At 51.0% G+C, this 26706-nt stretch overlaps 1 protein-coding gene across 1 annotated transcript in view; it reads left to right on the top strand.

The window, feature by feature from the left end:
• The window catches only part of LOC122373820 (histone acetyltransferase KAT7-like), a 50444-nt gene extending 24745 nt beyond the window's left edge, over positions 1-25699 (top strand). The window contains exons 3-4 of the mRNA XM_043352189.1: positions 11765-11871; positions 24479-25699. Of these exons, the coding sequence (XP_043208124.1) occupies positions 11765-11871; positions 24479-24598 (227 nt within the window). The 3' untranslated portion in view covers positions 24599-25699. The remainder of the gene's footprint in view (positions 1-11764; positions 11872-24478) is intronic.
• Positions 25700-26706: the final 1007 nt, after the last annotated feature.

The following is a 26706-nucleotide window of genomic DNA, read 5'->3' on the forward strand; positions in this document are numbered from 1 at the left end:
GTTCAACATCGTGAGCAACAGCATCGGCTGTTACATTCCATCCAGCGTCAACGGCTTCCGCATCTTGGCCGTTCGCTATGCAGACGACACCCAGGTTGCGATAACTGGCCCTCGTAGCCGGCTTCCAGAACTGAAGCTTGCTCTGGAGAACGTGTTGGACACGCTGTGCACATGGTTTCTCCAGCACGGTATGATGGTCAATGCCAGCAAAACAGAGCTCCTCATGTGCGGTGACCGTCGCCAGCTGGCTCGGATCGACGAGCCTCCTCAGATCGAGTTTATGGGTCAGGTCCTTGCGCTATCGCGAACTGTCAAAAACCTTGGTGTGGTCATGGACCCCGAGCTCACCTGGGAAGCGCACATCAACACCATCATCAACCGCTGCTTCGGCATTCTTATCGGTCTCATGCACATCAGACACATTGTTCCACATTCTATTTTACCTCGGCTTGTCGACTCTCTCGTTTTGTCCCATGTGCGGTACTGTGCTCCTGTATACGGTAGCGCCAATCGCACGACCATAGCCAGATTACAGAAAGTTTTTAACTTCTCAGCCAGAGTTATCTCCGGGCGGCGAAAATTTGATCAGGTTTCTGATGTGCTAGACGAACTTGCATGGCTGCGTGTACCCGAGTTTATAGCGCATGTGGACATGTCACTGATGCATGGCATTCTTAAGTCGGGGAAGCCTGATGTACTGCGTTCTTATATGTCCTATAACCATGAGCACGTGTGTCGAGACACCAGACAGTCGCACCTTTTAGCCGTATGTCGTGCGAAAAACAACCATGGCAAACGTCGATTTGTGCACCGAGCCGCCTCCCTGTACAATCGAATGGCGCTGCAAAACGGCTTGGCTGGTCTGAGTGTAGCAACGTTTAAGGCCAAGATGAAGGACTTACTGCGCCAGAGTAACGCAGTCGCGTAGGTCTATGCCGTGATAGTGTACTCTGCCACTGCTATGCCGTCATTGTACCTCTCAATTTATCTGGTGTGTGTATGTGTGTTTTTTTCATACCAATGCATATTGTCATGACGATGATCGGAGAATAGCCCTATTTTAGCGGAACGATCTGATGAAGTGCAATAAATAAATAAATAAATAAATACAAGTTGTATGTACAGGTCTCGCGGGTTTTAGCGGTAGGTTTTGCACCTAGAAAATTTAGTGTACTTCAGGCTATATCTTCGTCGTCTTAAGCTTTTAAGTGTTGAAGATGCGATCGACTTGTTGGGTAACAAGCCGGCCATGATCGTGTAAAATCGCTTCATCGTAGATCGATTAGTTTCTGAGATATAACCGGAAATGTAAAAGTGCAAAACCTACCGCTTAATCTCGCGAGACCTGTACTTGAAGAGCCGTCGCTCGGCAGGCGGCGGCGGCTCAGTGTTGGGTGCGGCGGCGCCGGATGGACCGGGCCGGCGGCCGGCCGGTTACCAGGCGGGCCGGCCAGTAATCCTGGCCGGCCCCGTTACCCGCTGTCGCGGTGGCGACGGCTCCGGTGTCTCCGGCGCTCCAGACAGGAAGGACACGGAGCCGGTCTCCACGCGGGCCCGGTCCGGCCCGGTACCCAGCGCGCTGTGAACGGAAAGTCGGCGCAGGGCTCCGTCGGCAGTGGCTGTAGCGTTTATTCATGGCACTGTTTAAGGACAATGACCGTGAAAGTTATTCTTGCGACTGAGTTCCGACTCAGTTTGCTGTAACAGGTCCGTTGAACGCTTGTCGCCGGTTTCCATGCATCCCGCTCCTCGGTACTCTTATTGTCCGCTATCTGGCCATTTCCTTTCGGACAGTGTTTCGCCAGTCTACATCCTGCAGTGCATCCTGTAGTGACGTCGGCATTTCTGTCGCGACAGCTCAGATCCGGCGCCCGGCCCGGACCCGGCCGACCCGGACAGCTCCACTCTGGTCTGGCGGCGCTACCAAAGGGGCGGCTGCAGGTGCCAGGACAGCAGTGCGACGGTGTCACTGAGCCTTACCGGTAGCCCACGACTGTGGCCGGAACTGCGCTCGGTCGCTCTCTGTGATCATGACAGACGACGCTGTGGCACTGCTGTCTCTGCGCAAGGAGATATGCAGTATGCATATTTCTGGCTTCAGAGCTGTGATTGGCACGTACTGGCTTCAGACACTTGTTGTGTCCGTCCCTGCACATTTATGATGCAGATCATTTTGTTAACAAGATGCATTTTAGTAATGTTTTTCAGCGCTGTTTTCATTAAATTACAGCTGTCTGACAGATCTGTTTTGGAGGAGGGTGTGAATGCCCCACGTGGCCCGTCGCGACGTGCTCCGTCCAGCCGCGCTTCTTCCCCTCTCTGGACCGAGATGCCGCCACGTGCTCCGCCGCCGGCCGGCACGCTGCAGCTGCAACCGGCGCCGTCTGCGGCCGGCACCTGTCGGCGGCGACGGAAGGGCGCCGTCCCGTCGTCTGTCCGCGGCCGGGGACCGTCACGGCGGACGGGCCGCCGGAAACGGCACGGTTCCGGCGGTCGTGCAACACGCCAGAGAGCGGCCGGAAGCTGCAGCCGGGACGAAGGACGCCGCCGGCCGGAGTGGGTTGACGGGCGGCGGCGGACGGCGGACGAAGGACGGGTTACGCACGGGGGACGGCGCGGCGCTAGGTCTGAGTAGGGAGCGGTCTGCAGTTTCTGCAGTGTCGATGTCGGCTGAATAGGCATGTAGGTACTATGTAGTGTGCGCAGCGCCGTGTTCGTTCAGCAGTTTGCGACGAGGGAGTTGATGGCTTCACAGCGCGTGGTGGGTACCTACTTACTGCACGCTGCGCTAAACGGTCCGATGTGCGTCAGCACTCAACAAACTTGTTATGGACTGACAAACGGATGCTCGTCACATTCGCCCATATGCGTGTAGACGCACTGTATAGTGTCCATGGCGATGATAGATACGGCCTCAGTGCACCGCAGCGTCCTGTCCCGAATAGAAACGGCGTCCCGTACCGCGCCATAAATACCACCAACGCCAGGCCGCACAGCAAATAACGACCAAACAAGCATCCGGTCATTTTTCTTTACTGCAAATTGACCGCGTCCACCCTGGGCTGGTGCTGATAGGGCCTTACGTAAGGTGAATACAGGTCGGTTCCGTTTGACGTCGAAGCGTGTGAAGTTCCAGTGAAATGTTGCCGCCGAGTTCCACCTGAGGTGGATGCTGACCGAGTTCCACCGAAGCTGATTAACGCTGAATAAGTTCCGCCTAAGGTGAGGTGGAGCTCCCGCTGCCGCTGAGGTCTCGCCGAGTTCCCGGTTTTCAGCGAGCTGTTGTCAATAGTGTCTGAGCCGTACCGAAGGATGACGAAACAGGCCGGCTGAGGCTGGTCTGAGCGATAAGACGGTGACGGCCGGCGGCATTCCTCCCCCCCCCCCCCTGTCACCCACGGCGGGGGGGGGGCTGTCGCTCGGTGTGGGGGCGCGGGTTTCCGGCTGAGGTCGAGGTTCCGTGGCTGGTGTCACGCCCGGGATCAGTTCACCCGCGAGACCATCATCTGGAGGACCCCCTCACTGTCCCAGGAGGAGGAACTGACATGACGCGTCACTGGGCACGTGGCAGCGGCGCCGGACACGTGAGGACGGTCTGCGAACTACGCGCCACGTGGCCCGGCCAGTGTGTCACGTGACGCGTGACGAGCCGCTCGGCTGGCCCCCACGTGTCCCCATCACGTGCTGACCAGAATTGTTTGGCTTTCACACAAACGATTCAACACGGTTACGCAAGTGTTTCCTGGATAAACATAGGGCATGCAGTTAGCTGTAGGCTCTTGCATTATTTAACAAGACGTGCAATGAGTAACCTACTTGACTTCGTTCTGGCGGGGGTGTACTGGCGGTGCCTCAGGTCAAAAGTCGGGTGCGATTTCTCAGAACACTCCTCTTCCTCAGTGGGTGAGCTGCGCTATCGGCAGGTTACGCAGCGAGGCCTGGCGGCGGACCCGCGCGGGATGGGACGGTGGGAGGCTGGCTGACCCGCGGTGGGACGGTGGGATCCTGACGGTAGACCCGCGGTGGGATGGTGGGTTGATGGCGGTGGGAGGCTGGCTGACCCGCGGTGGGACGGTGGGATCCTGACGGCAGAGCCCTCGCGCTGCTCAGACTCACGCTGATAAGGTCGGCAGTGTTTGTCGGTCGCTCTGAGTGGGCCGCCTGGGTACCGGGCAGACTATGTGAGCAGGCCCGGGTACCGGGCAGACTATGTGAGCAGGCCTGGGTACCGGGCAGACTATGTGAGCAGGCCTGGGTACCGGGCAGACTATGTGAGCAGGCCTGCGGTACTGGGCAGACTGAACTAACCTCAGTACGACCGCCTGAGTACCGTGCGATTGCGGACCGAACGATCTCGGTGCTACCGAACCGAGGACGCCGAACAGTGCGTTCCCATGGCACACACCTCGGTGATTCCCAGTATCGGTGAATGGCGATTTCGGAAAATAATTAAGCTAATGAGGCCGGTGCGGCCGGCAGCTGCGGCGGTGTGCTGAATTCTGAGTAGCTGGACATATTCGTGGCGGCTGCAGCTGTCACCGCCCCAAATAAACTGACTAATCATGGAGCGGGCCGTCGGCAGATGCGGTCCGCACTGACCCCTGGCATTGTCGGTCGGCGAACACTCGAACGCGACGGCGGGCCTGGTTTCCAAAGAGCACGCTATATGATGAAAGCAGTGTCCGACGTGTTTCCATGACTAAGAACATATCCATGACTTTCATTCCTGCATTATTCACACCGGGAGGAATGTCGTTATATCTTGAAAGTGAGTTAGGAATGTAAAAAAATCATGCTGTGGCATTGTTGTCGTAATCCAGCGATTCCCTTCTCTGTGCCAAGTATGGTATCAAACGTATGCAGTCGGGTCTGCGAAAGAAAGCTGCATCATCAGCATGCCTTTGGTGGTTACAGCAGATGATTTGAGATATGCTTCACCACATATTACCAAATGCCGTCAGCCTTCCAGTTTTCGCTGTTTTTCGTCGAAAAGTTGTTTCTTCCTGCTCTGTTCTACATTCCCGCAGTGTGGGTGGCGTGCCTCATAGGCGACCGGCCGGTGGACTCTCCTGATAAGGCTAGTCTGCCGGCGGCGAGTCTCGTCCAGCGCCGGGTCGGCGGCACTCGCGGTGACGCGTCGTCCGCGCCGCCGTCGCCGCCGCGCCGCCATATTTGTCGCTGTGGCGGCGGATGTGTGCTGTTTACCGACGTCGTGCGGCGGAGAGCGCTGAATCACCGCCCCGTCCCGGGCTGAGTCCGTGTCCGTGTCCGGAGCTGAGTCCGTGTCCGCGGACCCGGCCGTGTCCGCGAACCGGGGCCTGCAGCCCCCCGGGGACCGGTCCCTACCGCTGCTGACATGTTTGGTTTAACAGATAGTGACGACTTAGTTTAGGCCTAGAGCAAAATGTGGTGTGTGATGAAGTTATAAAATTGACTGAAATTTTCCTATGTAGGTTTTTTTTTTGCTTGGTTCCGCTCGAAATCATTGTAATTCATACATTCGTTGCTAAGTACAGATACAGAAGGATTTAGCAATGAATGACAAGACATCGTGCTTTAAATTTTCACCGCAAGTCAGTGTGTGTGCAAAGCCTCTTCGGATCAAACAGATTTAGAACGTTCCGGATCAGACCGCCTCCAACTGGCTGGAACCGGGTGTAGTCGGTCATAATCGGAACATGTCGGTCCAACTATTAGAATAGCATATCCAATCCAGGATCTGGGCGTCTTGTCAATCAAGCTCTTTGTTTGTGTGTCCCCTGGGAGGGCATCGAGTGACAAACGCTCGAAATTTACCAACAACTAAATCTGTCTTCAGTTCCCCTCCCGGCAGCGTCCAATAACCCATTCGTGGGAGGTTGGAACCGACAAACATGTCCAACAAAAAAGCATGATCAGCAATCTCCAGCCTTGTAGGTGATGGTAAAAGCTTCGGGCAGATCGCGTTATATTGAGTCACGCTGCGTTGGCACTCGGGGATGTGCGCATTATTGGAGACTAACATGACGAGTAACGTGCCAGGCATTGCGGTCCGTCTCTGCATATCCTGGTGTGAGTCGAGCATTACTGATACATCGGTGAATGTTTGATAAATCATCAAATGTACACCTCAGAAAACCAGTGATGGTGTGTATGACTTACGTAGTTCATAGCAAATGGAAATGGTTGGCTATGCTTCTCTCACCAGCCATCGTATTACCTACGGAATGCAGCTGGCAAAATGCATTACCAAGCACGCCCAGTGTGCCCAGCGCCCCCGGTGAGGCGTGAGGCGTCGCCCCGGGCGCACGTGACTGCCCGGTACACACCCTGTTTGCCGAACGCCCCCGTCTGGGGTGTGAATCACGCCAGCCAGCGGTGCAGCGTCACCGCTCTTCCCCGGATAGATAGCAGTCGATTTCCCCGACTGCCGCCGACCGGCCACCGCAGGGGTGGAGGCTATCTTACCGGGGGGGCCTGTGGCACCGGTGGCTTTGGGTCCACAGACGACTTCCGTCCGTCTCACATGGAATTATCGCGATGGTGAAAGGGATTCTATCGGGGATTCTTTAGCTCTCTTTGTGCCGTCTTTTTTATGACCAGCTGATAGCTGAAGAGAATGAATGAATTCTAGGAAAATGAAACATGGGGCATTCCACGATAGATCGTAGGGGAGAGTGGTGCAGGAGGCCCCCCCTTAAGCTCAGTTGCTATTCTTAGACAACTGATAATATTTAAGAGCTAACGTGTGCATGCGCTGTGAGCATGCATCATTTTCCCATACATATTTGCATTCAAAATGAATCTAGGGGGTACACAAACCGTAAACTTTAACATTTTGGAAAAAGTTGCAAAAGGGCCTCTTACACTATGGGTATGGTAAGACGCCCCCCCCCCCCCCTCGGGCGTTTTACAAGTCAAGTCGACTTGTAAAAGACGCTTTGCGAACACAGCTGCAAGGCCTTTTATTTCGAAAAGCTAAGCAAATACGGTGTTATCGAAACCAATAACACTTCCAAAGCGCTCGAACAATGCGAAAACTAGCACAACCAAACGCTGATGACCAACGAAAATTGTACCTATTACCTCTAAGAAAGGAAACAGAAAAAAGAAACAAAAACAAACTCCTTGAAAAAGAATGTCACGCCTGCCGCAGGTGCAAGCGTTTTAGCATCGGGGGCGTTTTTTATCGGGGGGCGTTTTATCGTCCTCGAAGGGAGGGCCTCTTAAAAAAATGCAGTGTTTTAACGTCACAATATTTATGGTTTATGAGACATTTGCAGCGCACCAGAACATGGTCTATTCTGAAGCTAACATGTGACAATTTCGATGAGATAAGATTGCATTCGATAGCCATTGTTTTTTTCAGATATATAAGGGTGATAAAGATGCATATATCTAGCAAGTAAAGGGGCAAAAACAGAAACAGGCTTACCAAAAGTCGCTGCGACGCACCTGATACCTCAGGTTTCGTGAGTTGTTGTTTCAAGAGGGCTTCTGCTTTACAAGAACATTAAAAAATAAATAACATCATTGGTTTGGTAAAAAAAGCGATGGGGCCTCTTACCGACCCTGGGCGTCTTACACGGATCTCCCCTACCACTTTTTTCCAATTTGACACCCTCATCTCTCGGAATTTGACGAGAATTGGTCTCAGGGGTAATCAGGGGCTCTGGATCCACCTGTAACAATTTCAGGCTTATCAGATAAGTATTTTTTGAGTTATGGTGTATAACATTTTTTGGATCTTGCTTTGCAGCGCTAAGTTTGGCGGGCTGTAACTCTAAGACGGATTATTCAAATGCCAAATGTTATATAACATTGAACTTGCAATGAAACAGAGATTAATATGTATTTTTGAAATTTCGAAAAATACGCTATTTTTGATATATGACATATCGAGTGTTCTTTCATTTGTATTTTTTGGACTTTGGGACCAAATTTTTTTGAATTTTTATTTCTTTAAAAAAATATTTGGCTCATTGTTAAGAAGTATGCAAAAAATTAGGAAGGTGTTCTTTCTATAAATGTATTTATTTTACGTCACGATAACGATTTCGAATGGTGATTTCGGGAGGGGAGCTTACAAATGGCGTGGTAAAGCTGCCTAGTGACATCACGGGTTACTGAAATTTCAATTCAAGTCTGAGTCATCTGAAAAAAGTGAAAAGAGGGTTCATTCAACCCTCTTTCTTATAAGCGCGGGGGTGAAAAAGGCTGTTTGGTTCTGACATTGTTTTGGACGCCAATGACCATAGCTGTCCGAGATGAAAGTTACAGGACGCATACATGGTGTCCTCCAGAGGTCTCACAACTTGTATATCTGGGAATTTTTCAAGGTTACATGAGGTCAGGTCGGTCACGTGACATCACTGTTATGAATCAATGGGGAAATATAAAAAACTGTTATTTTGGCGCCGAGAATGATCTAAAACTATCCCACGTACATGGTATCGTGATTCCATGCACTCCTTGCAAAGTCCAATACTTTACTTTTGCATTGTTAACCTTGCGTGACGTCATTTATGACGTCACTAGGGTCGTACGAGTTTTTCGTCAATAACCCCCGATCAAATCGAGCTAGAGAGTCGGGAAAGCCACCAATGGACTCGCGAAGACCTTCCGAATCGAATGATGTGCCATATGATACCCTTTGCCCAGCTTCGTGACCTGAGGGGCTCTGACCTGACCTTGACCCGAGGTCAACTACTTAAGTTGACCTCACCCTAGCAAAAAGTATACCATTCGATGCACCTGAGCTAGGCGAACACAATGATGCCAAAATCGCGGCTCTGCGGCCATTTTTTGCGAAGTTATTTACTAAAAACCGAACCCGTAACTTCAGTCACGTGACCTGACCTCAGACGCTACCGGTTGACCTGAGACCTTAAAATCGGGTACCAATCGCTTCGACTTGTAACGGCACACACGCTCGTTTTTTCCGCGAGGCTCTAGCTCTATTAGAAGCGAAACGGCGTGCTGGGGTCGTATCAACCCCTCCGAAACCCATTTTGTTTGCGGGAAAATGAGGAACTTATAGAAATAACACCTTTCTAATTTTTTGCATGTCGATTTGCGACGACATGAAGATTATTTTGAAAAAATAAAAATGTGAAAAATTTTGGTCCCAAAAATCATTAGAGGCAAATGAAAAAAGATTAAGGTTTTTGCTCAGCAATGAAATTTTTTCTTTGGAATTTTTAAATAGTAATATTAATTTTTGATTCATCGCAAGCTTAGTGTTGTTTACTTTTTGTTGGTTGCTTAGCCCGTTCTTGAGTTATAGGCCATCAAACTCACCGTTACATACCGAAGTTAAAAAAGTGTAATGCAATATAACTCAAAAAGTTTTGATCTGAGAAGTCTGATATTTTGCCAGGCGTCTTTGGGGCCTATGATTACCCCTAGGACCGATTTTCATTAAAATCTGAGAGATGAGGGTGACGGGCCTGGTACGATCTATCGTGGAATGCCCCACATGTCACAGTGACAAGCATTTTAGGAAAGTAAAACGCGGGGAAGTCTCTGACCTGATATGACTTATCCGATCGAAAAAAACGCATGTAAGGCTTCTTTATTTGTGCACAAATGTTTCCAAAATTCGTGGTTTTAGTTTAGGTAATCTGCCGGCCGACAGTTCGGTTGTTAGTGGAGAGTGGGCGGTGGCAGAAAGGCATGCAGCCTTCGTTCCAACCACGCGCGGACGTTGCAGACATTGTTCGGTGGCGCCATTTTGTCTTTCCTCCCTTTCCGGGCGTGGCGACGTCGGCGTCCGTCACTTATCTGCACTATCACGCTGCAGCCTACCGCGCGGTAGGTATTTCCGGCAGCACTCGACAGAAACCCCGGCTCAGCTGGCGGCCGGCCGTTGGCGGGCGCCCTGTCCCGCCCGCGAACCCCCGCCCTGTCCCGCCCGCGAACCCCGGTCCTGTCCCGCCCGCGAACCCCCGTCCTGTCCCTCATCGGACGCCGCCGTCCTGTTCCCTCCCTGACACACCAGGCGTGTGTGTCCCGCGTCTTCTTTCTGCAGCTTGGACTGCAGCACGAGGGGCGTGGGACGCGGGAGCCGCTGCTCGGAGCGACACGAGGGGTGTGGGACGCGGGAGCCGCTGCTCGGAGCGACACGAGGGGTGTGGGACGCGGGAGCTGCTGCTCAGAGCGACACGAGGGGCGTGGACGCGGGAGCTGCTGCTCGCTGTCGGCCGCGTCGCTTTGTTTGTTTGATTCGAATGCAAATGTGCCAGGTGGAGTGTGAAAATGACGCCGAGTTGGCGGAGGCGCCGGAGGGAGCGTGTCGCGCCCCCCCCCCCCCCCCGTGACGGAGGACGGTGGACTGGTGTGTCAGGCGCACAGTCCCAGCACAGCCCGTGGTCCGCGTCCTGCCCGGTCCGCAATTCTCAGTTCTCCCCGCCTTACCGCTGCACACCACTGGCACCTCGCGAGCAGGACTACGGTGACGTGACAGCGCGTTCCCCTGCCTAACCTCTGTCCGCGTCACATGTGGACGACGCCATGGTCGCTTGCGATGCCCTGGGGGACAGGTCTGCTTAGTGTCATCGGCGGACACGTTTGTGCGCACGATCCCCCGCCTCCCCCCCCCCCCCACTTCCTGCCCCCGCACAGGACCACGTCCTGTTTGACGTGTTAGGTATACATATCTATGCTGGCTGAAGTTTGGGCCGCATTAAGAATTTTCACTTTTCCCCTGATGTTATTCAGCTTTCTGCTTGGACTTTTTGGTATTCGTTATTGTTTTGGTACGCGATGGCCCGGTGTCTCGATGCTTTGTAAGTTCTCCGTACCGAGACTGGGCCGAGTCTCCATGGTTCTGTGAACCGTCCATTGTCCTCGCGGGGACCGGAGCGGCTCCCAGGCGACCGCTCACCGCTCTTCCTGATCGCAGCATCTGCTGTTTGAAAAGTTGACGTCGGTCGATCCGGCGACAGGACGCTGGGACACTTACGCTGGGACATCATTGTCTTCGGGGCGGCCCGTGAGACCGGGCACGAATTTCATACGATTTCGAATGTGATCCGGAGAAAGGACTCCTCAATCACAGGGTGCAGTGGTCCCCGATGAGGGGTGTTTTGTGTGTGGTCCGCGGTGCCCGGCCGGCCGGCGCAAATTGCCGCCGTCGGCTGCCGGTCCCGCCCAGCCTGTCCCACGACAGGCGGTTTCACTTCACGGCCGACCGTGTCCCGGTGGCCCAGAACGGCGGTCAGACCGGACCCTGCTCATTTCCCCATTAGATAGGCCAGCGGGGCGACTGGCGGGCACCGGTGTCAGCGGCTCAATGTCGTCCCCCTCCGGTTTTAGAGGTCCCTTAGAGTACAGGACTCCGGAGACCCCCACGGACGATCTGAACTCTGAGTGCCTCTGTCATATAGCAGTTTGAGTTAGATGTTCAGTGACTTTAATTTGTTTCAGACCGAGTTTTGGCATATCACGTCACTGATAATGGTGTTACGCTTTGCTCGAAATGTTCAAATTTCAAGTTATGTTTATGGAATCATATTTTGTGTGGGCTTCCCTTTTTAAAAATCGCTCGTCAAACGGATATAGGTACGCACGCTTGCAAAACTATCAATATAAGCCTCTCAAAAGTGTTGCGGGCAGTCATTCTCAGATTCCCTTTTTACAAAAGATTCGCCTCGTATTTAGTGCTGACTTCTAATCACTTATTCCACAACTGAGGAGTTTATTTTTAGGATACGTCTGCTGTGACGAGTGCACAAACCGGGTGCGTTCTTCCGGCTGACGTCGTGTGTCTCCCGTTCCATTCCAGACATCAGCCAGGAGATGGCGGCCAACTCCAACGACATCGTCAGCACCCTGCAGGCGGTCGGCATCGTCAAGTACTGGAAGAACAAACACATCATCCTCAAGAGACAGGTAGGTCTCGACGCGCCCCTGGGCGGGGGGTTGTCGGGAGTCGGGCCGTTCGTGACGCGTGGTCCGGTGTGTCGGGCTGGTTTGCTCTGTCCGATCCCCTGTAGGTTTATAAATCAATGTCTGGTGAGCTCTGATCGTGTCTGGTGTCGTCTCTCCGATTGGAGTGGGACGCTCGCAGTCTAATGGTGTTACCGTTTGACGTCAGACGACCGGCACCCGCCGGATGTGTCAAGTTCTTATTCAAATGTAGTACGTCGCATACTTATGCCCTTCATTCAATCCGCAAGAATGTTCTGTGTTCTGGGAGAAGGTCTTTCACCGTCATTGTTACGTGAATCACACGCCCGTTTCTCTGCGCCAGCGGGCTGTACGTCTATCGCCATTCTCTTTGTGCTTTCTCCCTGCTGCTGTGTTACTGGAACCATTCGAGATGGTTGGATGGCTCCCCACGTCAGATCCGTGATGATTCGGAACGGGTGGCGGCTCGACCACCCAGAGCGAGGGAAATCGGCGCTAAATCGAACCAGCTGCAACAACTCCGCCGGCTGGTGTCGGCGAGTTTCGCGGCTGATGTGGATATTTCTCGGTTGGTGTGGGTAGTTCTCGGTTGGTGTGGGTAGTTCTCGGTTGGTGTGGGGTATTTCTAAGTTTTTCTCGGCTGTCCGGCTCTGCCCTTCGGCTTGTGTGGGTGTTTCTCGGTTGGTGTGGCCTGTGGCGTATTTCTTGGTTTTCAAGGGCCCTGTTCTGCCGACCGACGTCTAGTCAGGTGTGTAATCACTGAGTCACTGCTGATCCGTGGGGGAGCGGTCTTTGTCTTCGCTCGTCGCTCTCGCAGAATGAGTTTGCATTCAGCATCGACTTCACCCTCGTCACAGAACGTTTTGAATCACCGAATCACTGAAAAGCGGGAGAAGGGGAGGAAAGTCAGGAATGGACGTCATCCTCTCTGCCCAGTAATCTCGTCATGGCGTCCTCTCCCGTGCGGTCGGCTCTCCCGCCGCCGCCGCCGCCTCGTCCGTCACCGTGGTCCCGCCGCCACGTGCCACGTGGTCGGGGCGTGGTTTTCCCGGCCGCCGCCGCCGCCGCCGCTTCCCGCTGCGGCAGCGACTGGCTGGCCGTCTCGGCTGCTGTCTGCGGCACCGCCACCGGAAACCGACCACTTCCGGTCGGCGTGACGGCGCCGGGCGTGACGTGATGGACGGATGTGGCGTCGTGACGTGATGGACGGATAAAGACCGGGCGGAGCGGGACCGGCGTGACGGCCGGGTGTGACAGATCAGCTGCAGTGGAATGTGGGGTGGACCGGGGGATGTGGACGGTGTGGAGCCCGGTGGATCAGCTGGCGGGGTGTGGGGATAGACCGGACGTAATGAGAGGTGAACGGGGTGGGTTGGCTGAGAGTCAGCTGATCCCAGTGACAGTGGTGGCGGTGGTGGGTAGAATTCACATGGGTTTCTTAACCTTGGTGACCGCCTGAGCTCTGTGTATGCATCTCATCATACCCTGCTGCTGTTCAGCCGACAGCCGCTGAACGCTCATCATCTAACGAGTGTATGGGACGAGGCTGGTTATTGCATGACGCCATCGAGAAATGCATTAGCTTCAGTCATAAACCTTTTCCTTACAATCTTGGACTCGTATGCCCAGTCCACGATGACGACCGCTGCACATTTTCACTCATTCTTTTCATCTAGCCTGGTGCCACTCTGCTTCCTATGCGAACGACCGTCCGCCCCGGCTTATGTAACTCGCTCTAGTGATGCTTATGTAACGAACGTACTGTTCTAGTGGCTAGGACTGGCATCCTGCTCAACAGCTGAGAGGCCACTGGTCTCCCGACTGCCTCTCTCTGCTATCGCCGGAGAGAGAAGTGCAGTGGGCTGCAGCCGGGAGACTGTGCCGGTCGGCAGCGGTTGGAACGGCCCGTGTCTGTCGGACCGAGGCCGCTTGATTTCTGGACTGATCAGCGATCAATGATCCTACCGACCGAGTACTGCGTCAGCAAATTTACCATCATCATCGCCATGCTACGGTCGTCACCAGTGGCAGTGCGCAGTCATCTTGTGGTGCAGTGTTTCCATAAACTGCACGTCTCACCACTTTACCAGCATTATGTCTCTACTCTTTAAAAAAGAAGATTCCTAGGACAACCCAAGCCGTGTCCTTACTTTCCTTAGGACTGAACAACTACTCTTTCCACTAAAGTTGTAAATGCTGTTGTTAAGCTGGGACAGGTTTCATTCTCAACCTGATCTGACGCTCTAGTCAGCAAAGGTCCGACGTCGCAAGTGCCTTATCAATTCTCCTCGAATTTAGCAGGGAGCAGCCAGTCTGTAACTTTCTCTAATAGTCTGGCGTCTCGACTACCAGCCCCATATCTTTGGTCTGTCATGGCCTCAGGGCCGCCCATGCCTCGTAGCGCCCCCCCCCCGCTGTCTGTATCCGGGTGCCCCCCCCCCCTGGCGGGGAGGCGGTCGGTCGCTGGGTGCCCTTTGACCGAGCCCTCGGCGGCCACTTGACTGTCGGAGCTGGGGCTGTCACGGCTGCCGTCAGCGGCTCCGGTTCCGTTGGCTATCGCTGCGAACAGTCCTTCAGCAGGAGTCGACGGCGGCGGTCTCAGAACCAGAGGGCACGACCAGCCCTTCAGTCTCAAGAGGCCGGAGTCGGGAGGTTCAACCCGCTCTTCAGTCTCTGAGGTCGAGGGGCATAGCCTAAACTCGTCAGTCACAGAGGCCAGGAGGTTCAGTCATCCCTTCAGAGGTCAGGGGGACTGAAGCCTATCCCTTCAGTCACAGGTGCGAAGGAGGCACTACCAGCCCTTCAGTCAGAGCTAACCACTGACCAGAGTCTGAGGTCGCCGACTCGCCCAGCCGTGTCCGGAGAGGCCGAGACCTGGTCGGGAGGGAGCTTCTGGATCGACGCGGCGCGATCTGGGCCTCGTTTCATAAAAGGAATTACTTACGGCGTTCCGTCAATTATGCCAGATTTGGCGTATTTGATGCCAATTCGGTTTCATAAAGCCGGAGACCGGAGTAATTCACGCCATCGAAAGTACGGAGCTTCATTTACGGCAAACGCTCGATTCCGGACCAATTGATGCCATTTGGGTTTCATAAAACGACGTAATTAACGCCAAATATTTTATCAAGCTCTTGATATCAGTGGTGTAAACTACGCACGAAAATGTTGCGTGATTTTGAATTAATGTGAATATTCGAAGCTAATTTTTAATATATTTTATAATGTTGAGCCCGGTGAGGAAGAAAGAACAGCCAAAATGAGAAAAAGAAACTGTAAATCTTCTGTACCAGTCGCTTTTTGTGGCCACTATCGGAATTTTGTTTATTCGCCGCGCCGCACCACTTTCGTAGTTAGGCATTTCTGCTTAGCTGGCTTTCTGCTGTTTTTAATATATTGTTTTATTAAAAGATGGTCATCAATATCAATTTTGTTTTTTCATAAATAATTTTTAAGATTTAAATTCAACATAATTGTTTTATAATTTCTCGTAAAAAGAATAAGTGTTGACATGAAATTGTAATTTGTAGAACGCTTGATAAATTACGGTAACTACGCAAATGTGCTTAGTTACGGAGGTGTAAACAATTCCAGTCGTGGCTTTGTGAAACGGCTTCATTTGCGCTCCGTAGTTTGAAAGGGTGTGAATTACGGAAAGGTGTAAGTTACGGCAGAGCTTTATGAAACGAGGCCCTGCTGCAGTACTGCTGCCAACATTATACAGGATCATGGTGGCGTGGATCGTCCAATGACTGCTTCCGGGGGTTCATAGATTTTGACCACCGGTCCTTTGCGTGCCCTTGTGTCATTTCACAATGTCGAGGGCCGGAAAGCATGCAAGCGGGCTGCGATTACGTATTGAGCTAAAGATCGAAGTGATTCGGGCTAGACGTTATATAACGGGTCCGTCCACCCTCGCCAAATTCCGGACAGCGGTTTGTGTACCTTTGGGAATGGTGAGCCCGCTGCTTCGTTATGAGTTCCGCGACTTAGTCAGGCCGTCACCTTTGGTCTTTACTGTGGTATTTCCTTATTGCTTCTGTTCTGGGTACCTCATAAATACCGACATGAAAAGCAGTTTGTGGCCTCTCCATGCCATCAAGTGAACCCGTTGGCCAGATCGGTAGATCATTCTCTTACGGTAAAATCAACTCAGATATGTTTCCTCGCAGCGTATGACTCAGACCAGTAACTAGCAGCCCCGTGGACGGATGATGTTACGTAGCGGGATGGTGACTGGCGCCCGCATGTCGGGCACCGACTCAGGTGGGGCGCGCCTGTCGGGGAGTCCCGATCCGGGGGATCCCGGCCCGGCGTCCTGCACTTGCCACTGGATAGTGTCACACTGCTGACGGGACACGGCGGCGTCGTGACGCCGACAGGACACCTGTGCCGGATGGCGTGACGCGAGTCAACTCAGTTTTATTAACTATATCGGGCCCACGGCCCACCGCCACTATGTGAGCATCATGGGCAGACCAGCGCGCTAATATCGCTGGTAGAACATAGATCGGACGGCACCGACAGAACAGAATCCTTCGGACATCACTGACACTAGACAGGACACCATGGACGTTGACGTCACTGGCAGAACGCCAACTGACATTTATGACAAAACGGCGCCCGGGTGGGACAGTGGCTTTCTTTAGTGACTTCTCGTCCCAGACGGTTCGCTGTATTTTATCGTTGTGTTCCAAGTTTGAATATTTTTTCTTCAAAATCGTCCTCTATTTCTTTTTGTGAATATTTTTCTCTGGTTTTTCGAAAATCACATTGCTCGAACGGCCCATCTTCTTAGACATGGAGATTCTGTTCGAAAATCACATTGCTCGAACGGCCCATCTTCTTAGACATGGAGATTCTGTTCAGCCAGGTCGTGTGACCTCTATCTTAACCCTCGCCCCGTTGGGGGGGGGGGCATTTTGGCCCCCCCCTGTGATTTTTCTGAATAGCAAGAAAACGGCGGCGTGCGCGCCGCCAAATTTTCAGTACCTTCCCGGGCATCAATTTGACACCTTCACACCAAATTTCAAGTCTTAGGTCACCTTAGGTCAGGAGTTATTGAGGTCAAACTGAGGTCATGTTCGAGCAAAAATGAGCAAAAATCATGCAATCTTGAAACACTAACCAAATCTACAGTTATCAAGCAATTTCAAAGTTCTTTATATGGTCTAGTAGACAAAAAGCGGCGCTACAAAACTGCTATCTCGGATTTTCAAAATTTTGGGTTTTTAACCCAAAAAATTCAAAAAATAGATTTTTTTTAGAAAAACTAAAAAAAAAATCCAAAAGTTTTCCGAATTTCGAAAAAAACCGGAATATATGTGATAGTCCCTGCGCTCTTCTATATACATACCAAATTTCAGATCGATATCTCGTTTTTTGGCCAAGTTATAGCGAAAACAAACTGTTCAAAAATGATGACGTCAAATTTTTGAACTCAATTTTTAGCGATTCTAGACCACGTACGGCAAAACAAAGACCACCATTGAACTCCCCGTGACGAGCTGCATCGATTTGATACCCATTTTATGCAAAAATATTAACTTTGAAATTTGACCTAATTTGACCTGACCTTGACCTGACCTTGACCTGACCTTGACCTGACCTTGACCAAAACGTGACCTAAGCTGGCCCCAAAGGCTGCTTGACCCACATAATCGCATTTGTCATGTAAAATGGACCATATAACATGTATCACACGACACTTTCATATTGTGACCCCCCCCCCCCCGTGACCTGACCTCTGTGACCTGACCTGGTATCAGTGACCTCAAATAGCAAAATATGTGTTTGAAGAACATTTCCCCATCGATGAGTTTCAATGAAATGCATTTTACTCGATTTTACAACGCATTTCTTGAAATGCCTGTAAACGGTGAAAATTGGAACTTTGACCTGAGCTGTGACGTCATCGGTTTGACCTAGGTCAATAAAATTGGGTCACAAGGTAGTTCCTTGATAGGGCTATCCAACGCCGTTTGCCGCTTGTCGCTAGGTTGCGTGGTTCTCGAGATCTCAGGGGGGGGGGGCCAAAATGCCCCCCCCCAACCGGGCGCGTTGCTCGGCAGAGCCCAACGGGGCGCGGGTTAACATATGATGCCACTCAAACTAGTTTATTTATTGACATTTGACAGACCTGTGAACAAATGTCATATGACACCAGCATTCTTCAAGTTTCGAACGTTTTGTTTGGAAATCCGAGAAGAAATCCAGAAAGTTTTTTTTAATTGGAAACTTTTAAGAACTATGCTCCGCGGCGTCCACTGCCATTTTCCTGGCTCCGGAGGTGGGTAGACTGTAAAGGCACCCACCTATAGGTATATTTGTATCACTCTAGTCTACATTCGGTTGTTAGCAGTTCATGTGGTTCACGTTGTCAGTTGAAGTGGTGTGCCCTGGTGCCCCGCCGGCTCCCTGTGTGGCCGGTGCTATCTGGGACCGATCGCGCCCCGCTCGCCGTGGGTGGGTGGGTGAGTGGGTGAGCGCCGCCGCTGCTGACGTCCCCGGTGCCCGGACCGCCGCCGGAATGTGCCGCCGCCGTGTCGTCACCGCCGCCGGCTATTCAGAGAGAGGTCGCCGCCGCCGCCGCCGGCCGGCCAGACACCCTCCCCTCCCTCCCCCTCCGCGACCGGCGCGGCGGCGGCGGCGGCGCCCACGGCGAATCCGGGTCACCCAGACGGCGGGGGAGGGAGGGAGGGACCGACAGACGGTCCACCCGCCCCCAGAGCGACAGCAGATGCGTCACATCCGACCAGCAGTCCCATGTCTGGTGACGACGTGGCGGTTTTCGGTCAGCAGCGCTTGTTCTTGGGCAGAATGGGCATATACCGCAGCTATAGCTGCGGGATTAATTCGGGTTACTTACGACTCACGTGAAAATTGATGTCTGCATTGCTGATGTCATTGTTAACCCGCGGATGACTGGGGTATTTTCCAAACGCGAGTGACTGGGGGGGGGGGGGGGGGCTCTCCAGAGCCCCCATCGAGCTCCCCTCCTATCTCCGAAACTACTGGGCCGATCGTCAAAATTCAAACGGCGTCTGATAGCCCTGGAAAAACTGTGGAGCGAAACCTATTTTCATTGACCTCGAGGTCACTGATGACGTCACAGGTCAGGTCAAAGTAAAAATTATCGACATTTTTGCTAGTTCGCAATTTGGGCTCTGACCGCCGGCTAACAAGTCTGATCAGGCTCATTTTTGGTTTACGCACTCCTAGATAGATGCCCTAGATACCCTGAGGGTAACGAACTTTTACTTCGAATTTTTAAGGTCAAGGTCAGGTCATCCTAGGTCACGAAAATTATATATCATGTATCGGCCACGTGACTCATGTTTTATGGTCCATTTTACACGTAGATTTCGAAAAAAGTGTCTTCTGTGTCCTTTGAGGTCATTGTCAGCTGAATGTACCGGAGGTCAGGTCACTTTCAGGTCAGAAAAAGGTCAAATTTGGAAATAGAAATTTTTCAACAAAAAAGGTGCCTATCAGATGCAGTTTGAGCTCAGGAACACGATGGTGCCATTTATATTGCTGTACGACGTCAAAACGTGCTGAAAAATGGATTTGAAAAATATGTAATTGTAAAATTTTGACAATAATGCGAATAACTTGGCTATTTTTGAAGATATTGAACTGAAAATTGCTAGTGTAGTTAATCAGAGTGCATTCTATCACATATATTCCGGTTTTTGCGAAAAATCAAAAACGTTTAAAAAAGAAATAAAAAGATAAGATATATATTTTGTAATTGTAAAAACATATTTTTCAAAATTTTCAAAATTTTCAAAATTCGAGATAGCAGTTTGATAGGTAATTGTATTTGTAGTCCACTCATGCAATGAAAATGGATCTAGCTTTAAAACTGAGCTCTTGAGAGCGTTTGTCGTAATTCAATATTTTGCATCAAAATCGGCCGACATGACGTCACTCTGACGTCATTTCTGGCCAAACTATGGTAGCTAGAAAGCTAAAATTTTAACACAAGGTGTCATTTTGATGCCGCTGAAGGTGCTGCAAGTTTCGTGTTGATCCGTCAAACGGTTCAGAAGATGTTGCTGAAAAACGGGAGGGGGCTCTGTAGAGCCCCCCTCCCTAGCCGATCACTCGATCACCTATAGGTACCGTCAGCTGTAGACGAAGCGCCAGTAACGGCTGCCCCCGGTTCCAGGTATACCGTCACCGCCGCAGATGGCTCCAGTTGCATGTTTAATGCGTGTTTTTGACCCAACCGTACGAATAATTGGCGTGTCGTTACCAAACGCCTGCCGTCCTGCAATTACTCTGGCCCTAACGGCCGTCGGACGTACAATTTTATGCGCCGCGTGAATTATGGCCACGTGCCGGTTACGCTGATGCATGACTAATGCCTGGCGGCGTGTCGTTTATGCACGATAATATTGATTCGTTCTGTTCTCGTGTACAGACGCGCATTTATATTATAATTTGAGATTTTGTTGCGCATTAGATTCAGCTGCACGGTTTTTCATCATATTTCCTGGTTTGATTGTTAAAAAATGTTATCACTGCTTTTCTTAGCAGTGATAACATGTCTGACGTCTTATTCGGCTTTGGCATTGTCGTTGCACACCAAAGTCCTACCAAAGACTTCCGCTAGAAAATTAGTCTTGCGTTCACTTTCTAGTTTCTGCAGCAATATAATGTTGCTTCGAGTTATTCATTTTGGTGGCCTCAACTGCTGACTGGTTATAGGTACAGCATAGCCCGGTATGTCTTTCAAATACTACTACAGTATCGCGAAATCTCACACATCCGCCATTCACGCGCGGCATAATTCAATGTTTGAGACCAGATTTTGAAGCATGCATATTGCATGGTGTGATAGGTATAATTATCACTAGCAGGTCACGCCCTGTACCTACCAGGGGAATTCACAGTATCTACTCGGGTACGTGCTAGTTATAGGTAAGCACAAATATGAAATACCTATAGTCCTATAGCATGCGTTTGAAGTTTAACGGTCAAAGTGAAAACGACTAGCGTTGACGCGAATTTCACGGTCTCAGCTTTCCTATTGGTCAGCTGGGCTGCCTGCCTGTGGCAGTTCACTGAGGATTGAACAGGGCTGTTGTGACACAGGGGAGGGGGCGACACATGGGTTCGTGCTCGCCTTGTGTTCCTTTTCCGTGTATGCACGCCTGTGAACTGAATGTTCTTGCACAATGGCTCAGCGTTTGTTTCGATAAAACAGGATATGATGTCATCTCTGGGGACGCGAATAACTGGCGACAGCAGTGACAGGTCATTCACTGTTTTCCAGTTCGTGGAACGGCACCGGTTAATGTCGTCATGTCCTGTGTTCCTCCTTCGCTGGGTGAAGTGTCGTTTGAATATGTCGTCTTTGTGCCGACTGTTGTCACGTCGTCGCTGCACCGCCTCCTATTGCCTTGTCATAATTGCATGTGGGCATAATGACGTGCAGCATAGGGAACGGGACTTGAGACTTGGCGCCGGCAGTTTTTAAAACACATTACCCTTACGCAGTGTGTCCAAAATTGTAATGTTGCGGGGAAATCCACCCATGATGAAAAGTATAATGACATCCTAAAAATATAAATAAAAACATCCTCACGGCAGTCACAACTTATAAATATAACTATAGTGTAATAAATAACCATAGTAGTAACTGGTAGGGTTAGTGGTATTTATTTATTACACTATGATATAACCTCGAACCCAAACGTCTAGGAGCAAAAGAAACACGAACCTCGCAATCTCCCAAGACGCCAAGACAACCATTCGAATAACTAAAATGTTTAAATGTACTAGTATGAGTTATGACCCGACTTAAAAACCTCATTTGATATCCCGAATATCAGAATGCCTTCAAAATTTTATCAGTATTTAATATTTCTACATCATTTTCTCATGACATATCAAGATATGAAAACGGTGCTTAAAAAGGGTCGAAGTCAAGTTTTATGAAAATAACGACATCCTTTCCGGCCTTTTTTCTACATCTTCCCCTTAACGTAAAATGAATTTAGCCACACTGCACGTGAAGACATGCATTAATTATGTTCAAATTGATGTTTTTTTTCGGAAATTTCCTTAAAAGCAGAAAATTTAAAGCAGTCAATCGTTCGAAAAAGCTTTTGTGTTCTGTCATCGTTCTTTATATACAGAGCTCTCAGAAAGGGCAGGTAGTAATGCCGCGGGCGGAGGGGTGGTAAGCCCTGGGTAGGTGGTCGGCGAGGGGAGCTGAAGTGATAACTATGCATTATAAAGTACGGAGATGTACGGAGGAGAGCCGCCACGGCCACAGACAGAGAGGGAGACTGCTCCCCTCCCACCGCCGTGAAGACGCCGGCGCCCCTCTCGAGCTGCTCGGTGGGCCCGCACAGACCGCAGCCGTAGGCCGTTATTGGTCCGCTCACTGAGGTGGCTCGTTAGTGAATAGCTCCGAGACCCGCTGAGCCTACCACTGACGACAGGGGGGGGGGGGGGGGGGAACTGGCCTCGTCGTCCGGATGTCGCCCGGCTTCTGACCCGAACTGAGAGTGCTAGCTGGATGGCTGAACCGCGCTGACATGGTCGTTAGTTGTTCCACCACCTGTCTGAAGGAAAAAAAATGGCCGCAAGAAGTTCTGGATGTGTAATGAGCCTCCATTGTTGGCTGCTTGATCCGCGTGGTTTCCTCGATTGTGGTATGCCGTGCTCGTATTCTCGAGGCCGGTCGAGACGCCCCGCTCCAGTGTGTTCCCCGTGGCGGCCGTAACCCCAAGGTGTCCCCAATTTCGGGCCCCTCCATCGCCAAAAAAGGAGATACAGATATGTTGGCTTCACGTCTTTCGCGATTATATAGCACCACTGACCTCTGTGTCAAAAGTCCGTGCGTTTGTCTGCATCGCTGTCCCTGTGTGCCTCTTTCTTTGTGCCTCTTTCTCTTCTTTCTCTGTGTAAAACTGGTAGCTTCTCTCTCTCTCTCTCTCTCTCTCTCTCTCTCTCTCTCTCTCTCTCTCTCTCTCTCTCTCTCTCTCTCTCTCTCTCTCTCTCTCTCTCTCTCTCTCTCTCGCTCTCTCTCGCTCTCTCTCTCTCGTTCTCATGCACTCTTTCCTCCAGGGCCTCGGCTAAGGAATTTTGACTACTGGGGCAAATCGTCAAAGTGTGGTTGGCGCCCTGCTGGGGGGGGGGGGCATTTGCGGTTTTTCCTGCGGTTTTTCGTGGATATCTCCGAAACGGCGGCGCTCCAGCATCCATCAATTCTACACGTGTTGTAAAAATTTCAGACCAAGGTCATTCAAGATCAGGTCACCAGGTCACTTCAAGTGACCTCACCTCATAAAATGTTGCCGTAGCTACACCGAGTGACCGATCGCTTTGAAACTTTCAGCGATTGATAAGGGCAACAGCATGCACAAAATTTATATCTCGGAATTTTCATATCGGTGACCTAAGGTCAGCTCAATTTTGCGACCTCTATTAGAAGTCAATGGGAGAGAATTCAAATCCACCTCTTTTGGACGAAAGTTATTCTAAACACTATAAAACACTGTACGTGACTTTGACACACTGAACATGAAAATAGCACCCGTGACCCTTGTTTACGCCCCTGAGGTCATCTCAGTTCACGAATGGTATCTAACAGTTTTTCGCGAATAACTTTTGAAAGAGGCATGCTAGAGCGATGAAAATGCCTTAGTTGTGTTTGGCTCTAAGATGCAGATCGACTGATATGTAACATGACAATTTCCGGTCAGATTATGACCTTGACCTTAGGTCGAATTTTCAAGTTGACCTTCAATGTCAAATTGCAGTTAATTTGATGCGTCTTGACGAGAGGAATACGATGTCGGTAAAAGAAAGCTCGTGCAAGGCATGAGTCAAAAGTTTTGGCAGAAAAACTGTTCCCGAAAAAATCGTCTATTTTTGTAGTTTTTGCCCCTTGCAGGCAAAACCGTTGACGTTAGGTCAAATCTAAGAGAAATAAACAGAAAGCATGCTAATATGGCAATCAAATGCGCTTTTCCGCGGTGCTATAGCTCTAATTGGTTCCCGAGTTATGCGTCTGCATCTTGTTTACTGTTGATATTCGACCTGAAAATCGGCGTAATTTGGCCTTCACTATGACCTGACCTTTGACCCATGACCAAAAAAGTGGCCGAAGTAATTTCGTCATTATTCTTGACGCTCTTTCGAACGAAGATGGATTATGGGGTGCAAAAAGATATGTTTGCCAATGCACGCCTATGTTTTTGGATGGATATTGAGGGTGCAGCTGCACACCGTGCACTCCCTCTTCCACCGCCTCTGATTTCTTGCCACAAACGTCTTCAACCGCTCCCGAATGATAGAATGTACGTTAATATTGATATATTCTCATTTTGTGGAGGTTGGGCAAAGGCTGACCACTACTGGGGCATTCCTCGACTCTACTGGGGCATTTGCCCCAGTAGTTAACATGTTAGCCGAGGCCCTGCTTTCCTCTTCCCCTCTGTGTTGTGTTTTCGTTCGTATCGCTGTTTCGTACCCGTTAACCTCGCTCGACATGCATCGGTCATACATTTGCCTACACATCTGTCCCGGACCTGTTATACTCTAATGGTGTTCTCTGTCTCGCTCCCAGGACATATTTGAGGACTTTGAGGAGAAGCGGCGCCGTCGCGGTCCCGACCACAAGGAGATCGATCCCAAGTGTCTCACCTGGAAGCCGTTCCAGTCCTCGGAGCAGAGCAAGGCCTCCTGAGCTGTCTGTCCGGCGGCCGACCGCCAGGTCACGGTCACGGGTCACGGTGTGTGACGCGGACAATGTGGTCACTGACAATGGCGGCTTCAGAACATTCTCAGCTCATCCAGCGGGGCTGCAGTTTAGAGCAAGATGGCCGCACGGTGGTGCGCTCCGGGCTCCTGATGGTTTTAGTCCTAGCTTGCTTGAAATCATGTTTAATTTTGGATCAAAACCTGTTTTACTCTTTCTTTCGGTGTTTTATTTATTTTTGTTTTATTTTTCAAGGTTGACGTGAATGATCCATTGGGTATATTGTGTTTTGTTTTAAACATTCTCTTATGTTTTGTCGCTCGGTGTAGGGCACCCAGTATCCGTAAGGCTAAGGAGGCCCAGTTGTTTGCTGAGATTTGTGAGGCGCATCCTTTGAATTGATGCTGCTATCGGATGTGTAATGTGTTAATGTATGTTTTGTGTACATACGAGTACACATGCTCAAGCTGTGTAACGTGTAGTTGCATGAAGTTGTGGGATTGAACCTCTGCGCGAGCGGCTTAGTGTCCGTTCAGAACTGTTTCATCTGTTTGAAGGCGCTTTGTCGGACCCCTCACTTGGAGCGCCAGCGGTCTTATCCATTGAGATTTGTTGGATCGTCGTGGATCATTCGCCTGTCCCAGCGAACCATGTGTTGTCGCCGCGGCTCTGACATGTTGATGTGTTATGTAGGAGACACAGCTGATGTTGTAAGGCGTTGGACTATGGCTTCGAGCGTTCCAGTTTCTTCAACACACGGATCTCGCTTTTTTTCGTAGGGCGCTAGAACTAATTAAATTGTTACTAATTACATTGATATTCCGCCAACCAATCAGAGATTTCACGAGGTTCATCATCAACATCGTTGCGTGTTCGTTTTTGCCATCCATATTTATCCTAAATCCGTTGTGCCTGATGGCTCACGGCTGCCCGTGGGGCGTGGGCTGCCGGTATCTTTCCGCGTTTGTTTGGTGTCGATGACGCTCCTGAGCCGATCCATGTGCGCTGGGGCGTCCGACTCTGTGCATACATATGTCCGCTATGAGAACATCACATCGTGGCCACAATACAGCGGATGTGTTTACTGTATGGTGTGTTTGATGTGGGGAGTGGGGACCCCTCGCTGGACGAACACACTACACTGACACTTCCTGCTCAGGTGCTCCCCCTGCCTCTATTGCACCTCCCTGGGCCCAGATTCATCAAGTGCGGTTTCACCTAAGATCTCTATGGTTTCACCAAAAGATGGGTCGGCTTTGACCGTCGGCTAGCTCAGATCACCGAGATGCCGGCATTACGCACTGAGTGTGGATACCGGTTTAACACGCCGTGAGTTAATATTTGTCAGTGTGTGTGTGACCGCTGACGTCATCCGGCGCTGTATGTGACGCGGCCGCTCAGCGGTTTGGTGACGTCACTGGCCCGGCCGTCAGCTGATAGACTCCGTCACGTCCCAGCCGCCCGTCCCGTGACGCAGACCCCGGGCGGCTGATCACATCTCCAGACAACTGAGATAGGTACCCTATCTGCGGAATCCGATACTTATATGATCGATCGCTCTAGATGACTATATTGGCGACGGATTAAGAGAACACCGGGCGTCCGGCTTTCACCGGGGCTCATCTCACCAAAGCGATACGTTTGTTCTTAGATTTTTAATAAATTGCTGGCATACCAAGAAATGTGAAGCTCATTTATTTTTCAAACGTCTCTTGCAATTAAGCATGCGACTACGCGAGTATGATACGGTATCATTAGCGCGCTCAGGTTGCTGCGGTCAGAAGCATCTAGAAACTGATGCGGCCAGTTGAAAGTGATGGCGAAACGAGTACCTACCTACCAAAGCAAAGCACGCTTCAAAATCGCACGACTTTGTCTCAAATCTCAATGAAAGTTACGTAGGGAACGGGAGAGATGGACGCGAGAAGCGGAGGAAGGGACAAAGGGGAGAGGGAGAGGGGTCCCGAGGGGAGGAGAGAGAATTGCAACTATGACGCATTTACAATGCACATTGCACACCCCCGGCAGGGTTGCAGCTCCCCCCGCTGCTCCGCTCATCCGGCGGCCCTGATTGCCAGCTGGCGGCTCTTTGTCTC

The sequence above is a fragment of the Amphibalanus amphitrite genome, unplaced genomic scaffold (assembly GCF_019059575.1).
Source record: "Amphibalanus amphitrite isolate SeventyFive unplaced genomic scaffold, NRLGWU_Aamphi_draft 001557F_arrow, whole genome shotgun sequence".
Classification (NCBI taxonomy): domain Eukaryota; kingdom Metazoa; phylum Arthropoda; class Thecostraca; order Balanomorpha; family Balanidae; genus Amphibalanus; species Amphibalanus amphitrite.